Source organism: Lygodium microphyllum, chromosome 27 (genome assembly GCF_053477565.2).
Source record: "Lygodium microphyllum isolate KBCC chromosome 27, Lygodium_microphyllum_v1.1.10, whole genome shotgun sequence".
NCBI classification, from domain to species: domain Eukaryota; kingdom Viridiplantae; phylum Streptophyta; class Polypodiopsida; order Schizaeales; family Lygodiaceae; genus Lygodium; species Lygodium microphyllum.
Window position 1 is genome coordinate 81,300,806 of NC_141161.1, and position 13,141 is coordinate 81,313,946.

A 13,141-nucleotide genomic window follows, 5' to 3' on the forward strand; every position below is an offset into this window, starting at 1 on the left:
AAAGTAGATCGTTTTTGCACTTGCCAATCAATCTTGGGCTAGATTATTAAATGAGTACAATGCTAAACTATCAAAAAGTGCACATTGTATATATAATAGATGAGCCATTTTGAAAGGACACCTTTGAAAATGACACTTGAATGAGTGCCAAAATTTCCAAATTGGTCTTATTAGAACATTTTGGGAAGGGGCAAAGGTTCACATAGAGCTCCCAACTTTGGCGCTAATTTTATCCAACCAAAATACAAATCATATGCACCATTGTAGGGGCAAGTATTGTTAGCAACCAACTTCTTCATTCATAGGGCAATCATTTGATTCAGCCATAGTTGACATCTCTAAGGTCAAGCTTATAAGTGTGCTAAAGGATTGGCTTGTCAACATCATGAGAGCCCAATTGTTAATCAATTTTTTCATGATGAAGGAAATTGACCATGATTTCCTCCTAGGAAGACCATGGATGTGAAATATGAGATGAATTAAGGCTTGGACCTCAATATGCAATACCTTAAAGTATGTCCTTGAGCATTCAGCCCTGGGGGATGCACCTTATAAAACATGTAAGATACCATGTGAGTCTAAAAGAAAGGGCATTTCATAGTATAGGTGCACTCCTTGAGCATTCAACCTACACTGCCTTGGAGATATTGATCCATGGAACAATCACAAAGAAATCAATGATCAATTAAAGATCATAGCAAATTATAAAATTGATGATATTCGAATATAACAACCATATTATCGAAGAAAATGATGTGACTTGTAGCATGAAGATTCTTGGTACTGGTGTGGTGGCAGCTTCTTCTTCCCCCTCTCTCTGCCTCTCTCTCTCTCTCTACCATAATATTTCCTTTTCTTTCTCCCTCACTGTCTCTCACCTGCTTGTAGGTTGTACTAGGTGGCAAAAAATATGTTGCAGCCATAATTAGTACCTTACCAACCAATAACCTTATCACATTAAAAAAAGCCGATGATAAAATTAAGAGAAATAATTTGCTAAGGGCCCAATTGCACCCAAGCTAATAGGACATACAAAGGGAGAGGTATAGTGTGCTCAATCATAGGTTTAACTTGTGTTTTAGTATTCCTCTTTTTAGAAAATTATAAACATTTGTTCAAATAGTCCTTCAATACAACAAGCAAATGCTCTTCTTTATAAGTATTTGTATAGGTTCTGAGATTACAAACACTCAGTCTTGAGTCATGAATTTAGAGTCTTTCTTAGTCGAGCTAGCCCCATTTAGTATCTCTCCCATTAACATTATGGTTGCACAAGAATCGCCGCGGGGGGGGGGGGGGGGGGGGGAAGGCACTTGAATGCATGGCATAGGAAAAGAACAAAGAAAAACAAACACTTTGATTAGTTCCCACTTTGCAATTCTCTTTATGAAGCTTGATATTTCCACATTCGCACTTTACATTCTCTTTTCCACATTCAATCTTGTTAATTTGCGAGATTGTTTTAGTATCTCAAAAATACATCCTATGTCTACCATGAGAGAGAGAGAGAGAGAGAGAGAGAGAGAGAGAGAGAGAGAGAGAGATTGGCTTGATAATGTTGAAATCTTGTCCTATGGTATCTCCATTGTTGCATCGAAGAATGATGACTTTACATATCCAAATAGTTTTCTTCACATAAGCACTTGCTCATTTCGAGATTTTGATCACTACCTTAACATTGTTAAAAACATTTTTCTCACATGCTATCATTAAGTATCACACATAAAATGCAATACACACACATAATTTCCCAACGTTTAAATGTGCCGGAAACCTATGTGGTGATGCCATATTGAAAGGGAAATGGAGGTTGCTTCAAGCTACTACTTTTGTTGCAATAGGGTTTAAATAAAGGGCTCTTGCATTATATCATACCAACAACCAATGCATGCAAGGCACAAAAGCCGCAACCAAAGGAAAAGTGTACATAAGAGAGAGGAGCATCCTTAGAGGAGTATTTTAGGAGCTATAATAGTATGTACAAGAAAGTAATTGATGTAATCTATAGCATGTATGGCACTATTGCAAGAAGACTCCATATCATAGACATAGACACACATGTAGACACACACACATACACACACATAAAATCATAGAGAAGTTGAGATTTGACATTGAGAGTGGTGCTTGAGGGGGGAAGCTAGTGCCTTTCTATGAAATATTTGACATTCAACTTGAGAAATTGATGTTTTTCAAGTGTGTTTTTGTTTCTCTCCATTTCATGAAGTCAAATTCATGTACTTCGGAGATGATTCATGAGTCTGGGCCTTACTACAATTAGTAGTTTGGGGCTCGATTTTGTAGTGACATTGTGTGGCCTTCCAAATGCTACATACGGTTGAGAACTATTGGGATGGTCTTTTTCAAATAATCAAAGTAACTACAACAAATTTATATATGAGCAAATGCAAAAGTCTAACCTTAATAATATGTTTTCCATAGAGGCAGACTTAGAATGTTGATGCTTATTTCAAGACATTGCCCTTAATGCAAGGTTCAAAAAGAGAATATTTTTTTGTCTCCTTTGGCAATGCACATGCATTAGTAAGGTGTGGAAGATGATGCCCAAAGAGGACAACACATTTGGTTCCTAGCTTCCACATATCAAACTAGGTCAAATGGTGCTTAACATTAAATTATTGCTCAATATGAGCACCTTCATAGGGGTTGGTGCACCATCAAATAATCTTTAGAGTAAGGAGAAGAATTTACAAAAGTTCATTAAAAAGGATGTGAAGCAACATTGTATTATTGAGTAACTACTTAATCTAAGCCTAATGTGTTTGATAGCTATTTCTCACAAACTATATCTTTGTTTGGCTATTTGTAATTCCCCAATATGACTGCCAGGGGACCTATGCAACTTAGCAAGGGATATAATATTAACAACTTATGCTATAATAATAGCAGTGAAAAAAGTTGAAGCTATATCTCTAATTCCCTCATATTAGATGTGGGGAATTGAATTTGTTACTTGTGTGGCCTATAGTTCCCTACTATGCTTTGTGGGGAACAAGATTCCCTAATTATATGACTCGTAAATCCCTAGTTTAAAATGTGGGGAATAGATTCCCTAGTTATATATAGAGAATTCATATATGCATGCCTAGGATTCCCTACTATGACATGTGGGGAATGAAATCCCCTTGTTATATACAAGGAACCCATATGTTCGTACCTAGGAAAAATATAGAGAATTTTCGATATCCCAAGAGTTTTCATATGTAGGTATTGTTTCAGATTTTTTTATAATGCGCGAATATATATTCGAAAGTAAGGAAAATATAACATCATTTAGATGCATTGTGTTTTATGCCATAATATTGAGCTTCTTGTAAATGAGCTTATATATCCATAACTTTACCCTAAGGGGTCCCAAAACCATAAGTATTTATTGCTTTAGCTGGCCTTCAATTAATTCACGTTTCCTCATCCCACATGACGCAAAGATGTAAGCATTCGTGATGCTCCAAATATACCTGAGGACAATTCCATTAATAAGACTAATTAGACACCAATTGGCATCGTCCAACATCCCTTGGTCTGGGCGAAGAAGGTAATCGTGATACTAAACTTGAAGTGGAGATTGGAAGATCTTAGCCATCTTCTCATTGCCTTCCAAAGTGGGAGCACTAGGAGATAATTTGATTCTCATTCTCCTTTTCTTTGTTACAAAGGGGACATAGAGGATAAACTCTTGTCGATTTGGATAGGCACCCCTCACTAGGAGTTTCTTGAGCACTAACTGCTCAATCTCAACATGTTTATCTTGAGAGAGGGGGTTCCCTTCCAAATTGTCCTTGCTTTCCTCTTCCAAGTGGTGATTTTGGCCATTGGGCAATGCTTAGATCACTAGTCCAGTTGGAGAACTTAGCTCTCAAAGATCTTGCAAGCTTGGGGGGCAAGTCATTATGGCACTGCAGAGTGACTACAAAACTGCCTCCCCTAATTGTTTCATAGTTGTTAACGTTGTCTTTACCCACCTAGCATAAGCTCTACCATCATACCAAGCTAAATCTGTTTCCAAGACAAGGATCCCAGATTAGAAAGTGTCATCCCCCATAGGCTATAGCCTAGCAGAAGAGGAAGTTATAATTTGACAACTCAGGAGTCATGAGGGCACTAGAATAAGGTTGGTTAAAACAAGAAGGCATTGGTAGCGGTTGACCACATGCAATTCTCCTGTCATTTTTGATACCGGTGGTAAAATCTCCCTTCGAATATCGCCCTATAGATAATAGTTGTGAGAGTAAAAGTGAAGGGCGTGCACTGCACCTCTTTTGAGCTCACAAGTCAGAGGACTACCTCCAAGCCGTTTTGGGCTTTAGAAGTACGTACCTAGCGATAGATGAGTAGCAGGACTCCAACGCAAATGTGGAAGGCGTAGAATCTATCTAGATGGAGACGGATGTTGATTCTTGAAGGCATCGTGCGATCAGAAGATCGTGATGCTACGTCACATTATGAACCTGAGGATCTAACTGACCGCATGGCCCATTGGCCAGTCTACTTTAGTTTGGGTGAGGCGGTTTCGTGATACAAACTTCAAAGTATTCTGCTCTTTTCTGCTATAGCTATTCAAAAAGAACGGATATACAAATCCTCAATGAAGGTAAGAAAAGTGTGTGTGGCCACTGGCTAGCCACTGTCAGGGAAGGAGAAGGACGAGTCGACGTGGTCAACCCTTCTTTAAGGAACGAGTTGTGGTCTGACGTGGAGTCAGGATCCTTAACTGATCCACGGGGCAGGCCCGAATGCATGCGACAAGCGCAGGGGAAGAGACGACGAACCGAGGAGATGCAAGCTTCCCAAGCAAGTGCAGCAGGCGACTACAAGCAAGCTCTGCAGCAGAATGGACTGGGCATGGTAAAAGTAGAAAAAGCCTCGAGGAATGACCAGAACAAGCACAATGAGACCTGCAAGTCGAAGGTTGGCGATGGTGTGAGGATCCTTAAAGCGTCGGTGGCACTCTCTCATGAGAGGGTTAGGCAAATAGATGCTACCTTCTTGCTACAGGTGTTTGTCTGTATTTCATGGGGAGGCCCCCTGTCGAATATGATGTCAGTCGCTGGTTTGATCTCACCTATCAACGCTGGTGCAGTACAAGTTTTTGGGTCGTGGGTTGGCAATCCTAGGCTCGAAGGTGGAGAGAGATTGGCTTCTCGCTTCTGCTGTTGGCTATAAAGGAAATCTGGTTTATGCGCTTCCCTGGTCCTCATCCTTCTCGCTTGAGGGCGAATGTCCTATATGGGTGGTGTTTACTAACATTCCCCCCTGGTTGATCGAAGAGGTACCGGCTATTGCTGCAACGCTTGGGAAGCTGCTATACGCGCCCACAGCGGCAACATCCTGGGGGAAATATTGAAGCATCCAGCCGAGCCTCTGTCTTGTGGGATATGAGGAATGAGCCGCCGCAATATCTGCATCTCCAAGACCCTACTGGTATGGAAGTCATGCTCACTGTTAAATTTATGGCTTTTCCAGTTTCGGAACGGGCATTATTCAAGGAACCATCCTAGCAAGGGAGGAGCCCGATCAGTAACCCAGAGGAGGCAAAAAAAGAGAAGAAGGCCGGTAGAAAGGCTGAAGCTGCTTTGATGCCGGAGAAACTCGCAGAGGAAGGAATGCGTGTCAAACTTGATGCTAAAGAATCGAAGGAAGGGTCGCAAGCAGACAGGCAGGCGAAGGAAAACCCTTCCACAAAAAATCAACCTGCTCCTGCAAAGGAGGTGCTATCTAGCAACAGTGGTCAGAATAAGGAGAACATCCCGCCAAAGGTCAAATGTGGATAGGAGGTGTCAATAAAAATGGAGGCAGGTCATCAATCAAGCATTTGGAGAGCAATCGGCTGGTGGATCAGAATTATTTTGCACCCATTAAAGATCATGAAATGTTGGATCAACCAATTGAACTGCTCTGAAAGGGCGTCACTCTCAAGTTGGTTGAAATTTTGTTCTCTGAATGTCCATGGGGTCTCATTCGACATGCACAAGCAAAGTGCACTTAGGTTAGTAAGGAGGATCAAACACAGCTTTCTGGCTTTACAGGAAGTTAAGTTAGACGAGGATGCATGCAGGGCTTTCCAAATACCAGGGTATGTGACACTTTATGATGCTGAGGGAAGGGGCAGAGGAGGCACTCTCCTCCTCATCATTAAGGATGTTTTCAAGCCTGCCATTGCTTTTGTCGAGGGAAATGGTAGATGCATTGGGGCTAAGATTGAAGTAGGGGGTGAAGAGGTGTATCTCTGCTCAGTTTATGTGGATAACTGTTCCTCAGCAAGAGCTCAGATATGGCAATTCCTGAATCAGCAACTACATGGCAAGAATGCTATTCTTGGAGGTGATTGGAATACGATGGAGGATGCTGAAGACAGATCGCATGGGAAAGGGAATATGGTTGCTGATGAAAGAGCCGCTTGGCAGATGATGATGTCCTCCTGTGAATTGGAAGATATGGCACCACTGGCCAGGGGGAATGATGCTCAAAGAATCACCTAGCACAACAAGCACCTAGGTGCGACATGGAGAGGAGGCTGACTCGATAGATTTTATGCAACGAATGGCACATGGTGGTTTAGTGTTGGGATTAAATGTGACAACTTGGAAGGTTGGGTTGCATCTAATTATCTTGTCGTCTTGGTGATTTGCAGATTGATTCTGACTTCAGGAACAATCTAGGGTCTGCCACCATTTCAGATGAATGTTTCTTTTTGCAGAGTGGGGTATTCATTAATAAACCTCGTCAAAGTTGGTCTAAAGCAAGAGACCCAGCCATCACGACAGAGTTCAGCTGGCTAAGGTGTCTAAAGGCCATCATTGAGGTATCAAAGGTGCATGGTAGATAGGTAGCAGCTCGTAAACAGAAATAGAATGAGCATGCTTCCAATGCTAGGGCGGCAGTGCTGAGGGTGTTGCAGGCAGCCCCGGAAGATTTTACTATGAAAAGGGTTCTCAGAAGCTTAGAGGAACACCTAAAAGTCCATGCTGTGAAAGTACAGTTGAAGGGGCAGTGGGAGCTGCAGGGCGACAGCCCGAATGCTTTTTATTTGGCTAGGCTGAAAGCCAAATAGAAAAAGGAGACCATAGTGGAGTCATTAATTAGGAGGGGGCTCTACTCCACAACCGCATTCAAGGACCATCTAGCACCCATTGTCGGTGTTCCATTCAGAACTATGGCAAAAGGGTCAATGATTTTCTGAGAGGCTCTGCAGTGCAGCTAAGAGCAAATCAGGCCCTCTCTCTTGACAGGCCATTTACATTTGAAGAGATCAAGGAGGTGGTCTTCTCAATGAAGGACAAATCACCAGGAATAGATGGTCTACTGGTGGAGGTCTATCAGAAAATTTGGAACAATTGTGGAAACGACCTGGTAGCACTAAACTACATCAGGTGCACTGGAGCAATGCCAGGTGCAGGACTGGAGAACCTCAACTTGAAAGCCCAAGGACTCTATATGGCTCTGTTGAAAAGGTTCAATGGATCACAGCCCTGGATGGTCCTAATGAGATACTTGATCTCAATGGTGAAGATCAAAGGGTCAGTCTGGGAGGCTGTGAATTGGCAGGATGTTTTGTTGTGTGCTCATTTGCCTAGTATCAAGATTCCTTCTTTGGAATAGCCCAAGGTATAGCTTTACAATGGCAAAAGGTTATTTCCAACGCTGGCAGGGTGTCAAGAGGACCAATGAAAGGGGACTTCTCCCTTAGCAGAAGTATCTGGTTGTGCCCTCTAGCTTTTGAATCAACCACTGCTCCAATACACAGAAATCCTAGATTGTTGAAAGTGATGCATGACAAAGGGGTTAGAATCTGGGATAACCTGTGGGCTGCAGGGACGACCTTCTGGAAGCATCCAGAAGAGGTGGCTGGATAGTTTGGTCAATGACAAGGAGGTGGGATGGCTGAGAGAGGTGCTGCTTGATTGCAGAGAAGACTGGCCCACCTCAGTGGTTAGGAAGGATGACTCAGTACTTCAGGATCTAAGCAGTCCAGTGGGTAAAACCTGCGGCTGATGCAAGTCAATGCGGGACTATAGAACTCCATCTCCTGCTATACTTTATGAAGTTGCTGTAGCAATGGAGGAAGGGGTGCCCTATGGCAAAGCTTACAACATGGAAGAGAAGATTTAGTGATGTTTGGAGAGCCTCACCTTCTTACACGATCAATGTTCTGCGGTGGAGGCTGATGGCAAAGAAGCTCCCATTGTGTACCCGCCTCACCAAGAGGATCAAGGTCTCCCCAATGTGCCCATTGTGTGGCCATGCATAAGAGGTAGAAAAGCACCTAGGTTCTGGGAGTGTGTGCATGTGGTACTTGTGTGGCGAAAGCTTAGGAGTTGTTTGATGCAGCCTAATCTCAGGAGTGACTTCAGCATGATGTTGCTCTTTTTCCTGATCATGGCAATTTGGATGACAGCTCATGGAGGCTGGTCAGCCTTGTCAGTTTAGCACTTAGGTCATCTGGTCCAAGAGGAATTGTATTGTCTTCAGGAGTTATAAGGAACTTCCTGATTGTAATGTTAGCAAACTAGCAAGAGGTTTTAGCTGTGCCGTACTGCGAACTGTAAAGGGCAGGCATTGGGTTTTTAAACTATTTTGGAAGAAATTAAGCTCAATGGCATAATGCCATGTTGCATCCTGGTGATGCTGTAATTACTTACTTTTGATGCAATATATACTTTATGGCTGCATTACAAAAAAAATAACCTCAATGGAACATCTAAATATTCCTCAATGAAGTATACTATAATTACAAGGTAAATGGTGTGCAAGGATCCTTGATCGTGCAGGACGCTGTGCTCAATCATGATCACATGCATAGGCCAGTTCAGCTGTACAGATGATCTGATGGTGTCTAATTCATCTCGTGATAATGGATGGATACAAGCAGACAAGGTTACTTTTTCAAAGATAAAGAATGAATGAATGGAATGGAAAGGAAGGGATGCGGTGGGTTCGTATTCTGTTGATGTGTATGTATCATGCCTCCCATCCCCTCAACAAAGTTGCTCGTGCCACTCGACTTATGCCCAAGCAGAATGCTCCCATGCGATAGCTGCAGTTCTTGGACTTGCTCATCTCTTTTATGCCTGAGAAAGCTTGCGTCATGTAATTCTTCAGCTCCTCGTTTACTTGATCTTCATCCCACATAAAACCTTGAATATTCTGCAAAGTGGAAAATTCATGGTTTTAACAGTTGTAAATAACCCAGTGAGAACGACAAATTGATGGATGCCCAGGGATCACGCCATACCTGCACCCACTCGAAGTAGCTCACAATCACTCCACCTGCATTGGCATAAATATCAGGTAGCACGATTATATTACTCTTCGCCAAGACCTGCAGTAGGACCAGTGATTAACATGTCAATGAATTTGCTACAACAATGCAGCTGAAGAACCAAAGCAATTAAACAAAGACTTTACAGGCCATACACAGCAGCCTAAAAACTTCCTTTCATAAACCCTAACCTCATCAGCATCTGGATCAACTGGATGATTTGCAGCTTCTACGATGAACTTGGCATTCACATCTCCAGCATTCTCTCTGTACAAAGGTTGTTGCATAAGAAAGCCTGTCAACTTTTCTAATAAAATGGGAATGAATTGAGACGAGGATTGAAAAGCTACTTTGTCAAGACTCCACCAATTGCTGCTGGTATCAATACATCGCAGTGCTCACTCAGAATGCTGCTTGGCTCCACATCGTCACCACCATTAAACCCTTTAACAGTACCTGTCATCTTGGCATGCTTTTGTAGCTCGACAATGTTGAGCCCATCTGTGTTTCTTACACCCCCTTTAGCATCACTAACCGCTGTTATCTTCCCACCTTTTTCAGACAATAGTTTTGCTGCCCATGAGCCTACATTACCAAAGCCCTGGAATTGCAGTCACTTTTAGCATTATTTAGAGGAACATAGATGGTTTAATGATGATACCAAGAATGTTACACATCCTGACCTGAATGGCGAATTTCTGCTTTGCAATGCTTTTCCCATGTTCTTGAAGCAAGACCTGTGTGGCATACACTATTCCCCTTCCTGTGGCAGATTCTCTACCAAGAGAGCCACCAAGGTCCTGCACAAGATAGTATGAGGTTTGCATGGGGTTAGGATGATGCCCATATAGGCGAGACACTAACTGTAGTTTTGGTTAAACAAGTGTGGCAAAATCATACCAAGGGCTTTCCAGTTACAACTGCTGGTGAGTGACCATGAAATTTGGAGTATTCATCCAAAATCCATGCCATGGTCTGCATAGCAACATTCAAATTTAAAGGATCAGATTCTCCATATTATGATCTGAACAGGATCATTGGGACAAGCAACAGAAAACATGTTTTGAATACCTTGAAGAAGATAAAACTGCATAGCATGATTAGACATAAAGCCTAGAAATCATAATTCTGCATCTTAGATTACATTTTCTGTTCGGCCAACCAAGCTTATGCACATATCTAAATGCTTATTTCCAGTCTATTGTGCTTTTTAAGTGTTTACAGCTAGCAGGTATTCATGTGCATGCAAATACATACCTGTGAGCTGGTGCCCAAATCAGGAGCAGGGACATCGACATAAGGTCCAATAAGTCCATGTATATTCTGTGTGAAGATGCGAGTCAATCTTTCAAGTTCACCTGGACTCAATTGACTAGGGTTGCAGCCTATTCCCCCTTTGGCACCTCCATAAGGTATGTTCACCACAGCTGTTTTCCAGGTCATTAACTGTGCCAAAGCAGTTACTTCTTCATGATCAATCTGTTCAGAAATTAGACCCAACATATCAACCACATGCACAAAATTATGGATATCTGAGTCAATACAGGTAAATACACCATATATTCACGCAGATTAACTATACCTTATACTAGAGAAGTAACTTGCAAGCTGTTCCTTGAGCCGGACAGGCAAATTATACCTTAGATTTAACGCAGAACGTCTCAACTAATATAAGAAAACAGCTGTCTCGGCCATATGGCAGCTCTACTGCTATATTCAACACAACTGATACCCAGCACTTTTGAGTTGCAGTCCAACAGCTTATAAGAAAACTAGAAGTATTCGACATTGACCTGGATTCAAAGAATCAGTGAGAGACATTGTTGGTATAAATAAGCCTTATCATCAAAGGCAAATTCACACCAACAAATGTAACGCGTTACCTTCAGGCTATCTTTAAAAGCCATATGCATTAATCAAGAAATCAATCGTGTGCTTCCGTGTAACTGCTCTTCTTCCTCATTTTCTGTTCAGTTCTTGCTCTCTGTTTCTCTCATAAGGAGCCCTTTCACGGCTTTTCTTTTAACCTCCTCCATCCTCCAGGTTTCCCTACATGATATCGTCGCCGGGGATGGTCCAAAGGGCCATGATCGGCACTCCCTACCCCTGCCTCGCATCTCTCTTTTCCTGCTCTCTCATCTGAGGCTATTCTCAGCCTGTTGAAAGGCTTTCATAGCCCGATCTCAACCAGAGCTGATTCCAGCAAAGATGTCCATGCCGAAGGACTAGCATGCACCAATGCAGATGGCGCTATATCTGAAAACAGAGATGAAAGATTTGTTTCTCTTTCTATAGCGTCTAAATAAGCTACTGATGCCCTGGCCAAAGACACTGACCACCAGTCACAACGAGCTTCTATCAAAGAAGAAGGAACTCCACCCGATTTAATTCCTGCTGTCGTTCATCAACGAGCAGATGATCAAGTGGAAGATACGCATGCACGTGTGAATGGACAAGCCCTAGAATGCAAAATTCTCCAGACACACTCAACTAGCCCAAAGACGCCTCTGCAAGTGCACACAGCCTACGTAGACCCTGCCCCTTTTCTACAGGCAGACAAGACTCCTGGAATTCATCAAAGCAAGGCGCAACCCATGCATGAAAGAAATTGTCGTTAGCATCTGAGCAGCCCCCGCAAGTCTCTATGGAAGAACACAGTGGTCAGGAAGCAATTACAGCCACGTCTGCTCATCTCAAAGTGCATTTCAACACTCAAGGAGGCCTGGTTTCTGCCGAAAGCAGCCATGCAAGTAAATTTCTTTTGTTACACACAGGGCCCTCACTTGAAGGGCTCAACTCTCTTGCAACAGACACACAAGAGCCTGCCGTTCCCCATCACTCCCTACAGACCCATGTTGCTGACCTCTCCTCAGATCAAGATGTGCATGCAGCCGAAAGAACCCAGCAGATGGGAGGAAGCCCTGGAAGTTGCAGATACCCAGGGTAACCGCACTGTTGCTTTTCTCTCTTAAACCTCCTGCGTCCTCCAGGTTTCCCTACAGACATTTGTGGATCAATGCCTGGAGACGAGAAGTATGAATGTGGCCTTATCAATCTAAGGGTCCCTCAAGGTGTTATTCGATCCAAACTCTCAACTTCAATTCATTGATGTGCAGTGGAAAAGCAGATGTACCTGAGGGTGGTAACAGATGCCGCCCTTCATGGGACCTCGTGCTTTATTGTGTTGCACTCTGAAACCCTCAAAGGACAGCAAAGATCCATCGTCAGCTGGAATTGTACATTGGACCTGCATAATTTGTAGTTTTCCCACAAACCAGGTCAGAGTTCAAGGATGTCTCCTGAACGTAATAAACCAAAACAGGCCGGATATCATATATTGCTTCTGGAGATCAAATTTAAAGAGAGATAAAGAGGGTGAAAATAACATCATTGATCACCGTAAACGTCTAGAATAATAAATTTGTTTTGCAAAATTGGCCTCGCTCACACTTGATCGACGGCAGGCACGCACACATATTTTGAGAGTATATATATGACGCACCTTGACCTCACGGGCTGGAATAAGGAGGCTACTCTCCACCTTGGAATTCAAACCAATGAGGCGAGAGGCTTGTCTGAAGAAGCGAGTGGAAGCAGCCAACGCGGTCATGGCTGATACAACTGTCGCTAGCTCGTGATTAATAAGCAGCGGGCAGAATAAGTCGCACGAATTAACAGGGTGACGATAGTGAGTAGGATGATGAAGATTAATGATCTGCATGCAGGAATCAATCAGTCCTCACAATAAAAATATGATGAAGTCTGGGCAATGGGCATGTAACTGATGGTTCCAGTGGTTTTTAAAGATGCGATGAAGCAAGGCAATATTTCGGTACTGTTGTTGCATGCTGCACGGTCGGC

At 42.8% G+C, this 13,141-nt stretch overlaps 1 protein-coding gene across 1 annotated transcript; it reads right to left on the bottom strand.

Annotated features, from left to right (window-relative positions):
* Window positions 1–8,979: 8,979 nt before the first annotated feature.
* Window positions 8,980–12,902, bottom strand: LOC148012523 (glutamate dehydrogenase B-like). The gene is made up of 9 exons (XM_087668984.1): window positions 12,783–12,902; window positions 12,414–12,527; window positions 10,538–10,759; window positions 10,181–10,255; window positions 9,964–10,080; window positions 9,631–9,881; window positions 9,472–9,547; window positions 9,254–9,340; window positions 8,980–9,165 (listed from the first exon to the last, which is right to left on the bottom strand). Exons 1-9 carry the CDS (start codon window positions 12,888–12,890, stop codon window positions 8,980–8,982), a joined length of 1,236 nt encoding a protein of 411 aa, XP_087525110.1. The 5' UTR covers window positions 12,891–12,902.
* Window positions 12,903–13,141: the final 239 nt, after the last annotated feature.

Excerpts from the sequence above, each read along its gene's own strand:
- LOC148012523 (XM_087668984.1), bottom strand. The coding sequence starts at position 12,890 with ATGACCGCGTTGGCTGCTTCCACTCGCTTCTTCAGACAAGCCTCTCGC. Across the intron at positions 9,548-9,630 it reads ATTGGTGGAGTCTTGACAAA|AGAGAATGCTGGAGATGTGA; the intron begins GTAGCTTTTCAA and ends ACCTTTGTACAG. Across the intron at positions 9,341-9,471 it reads TTGATCCAGATGCTGATGAG|GTCTTGGCGAAGAGTAATAT; the intron begins GTTAGGGTTTAT and ends GTCCTACTGCAG.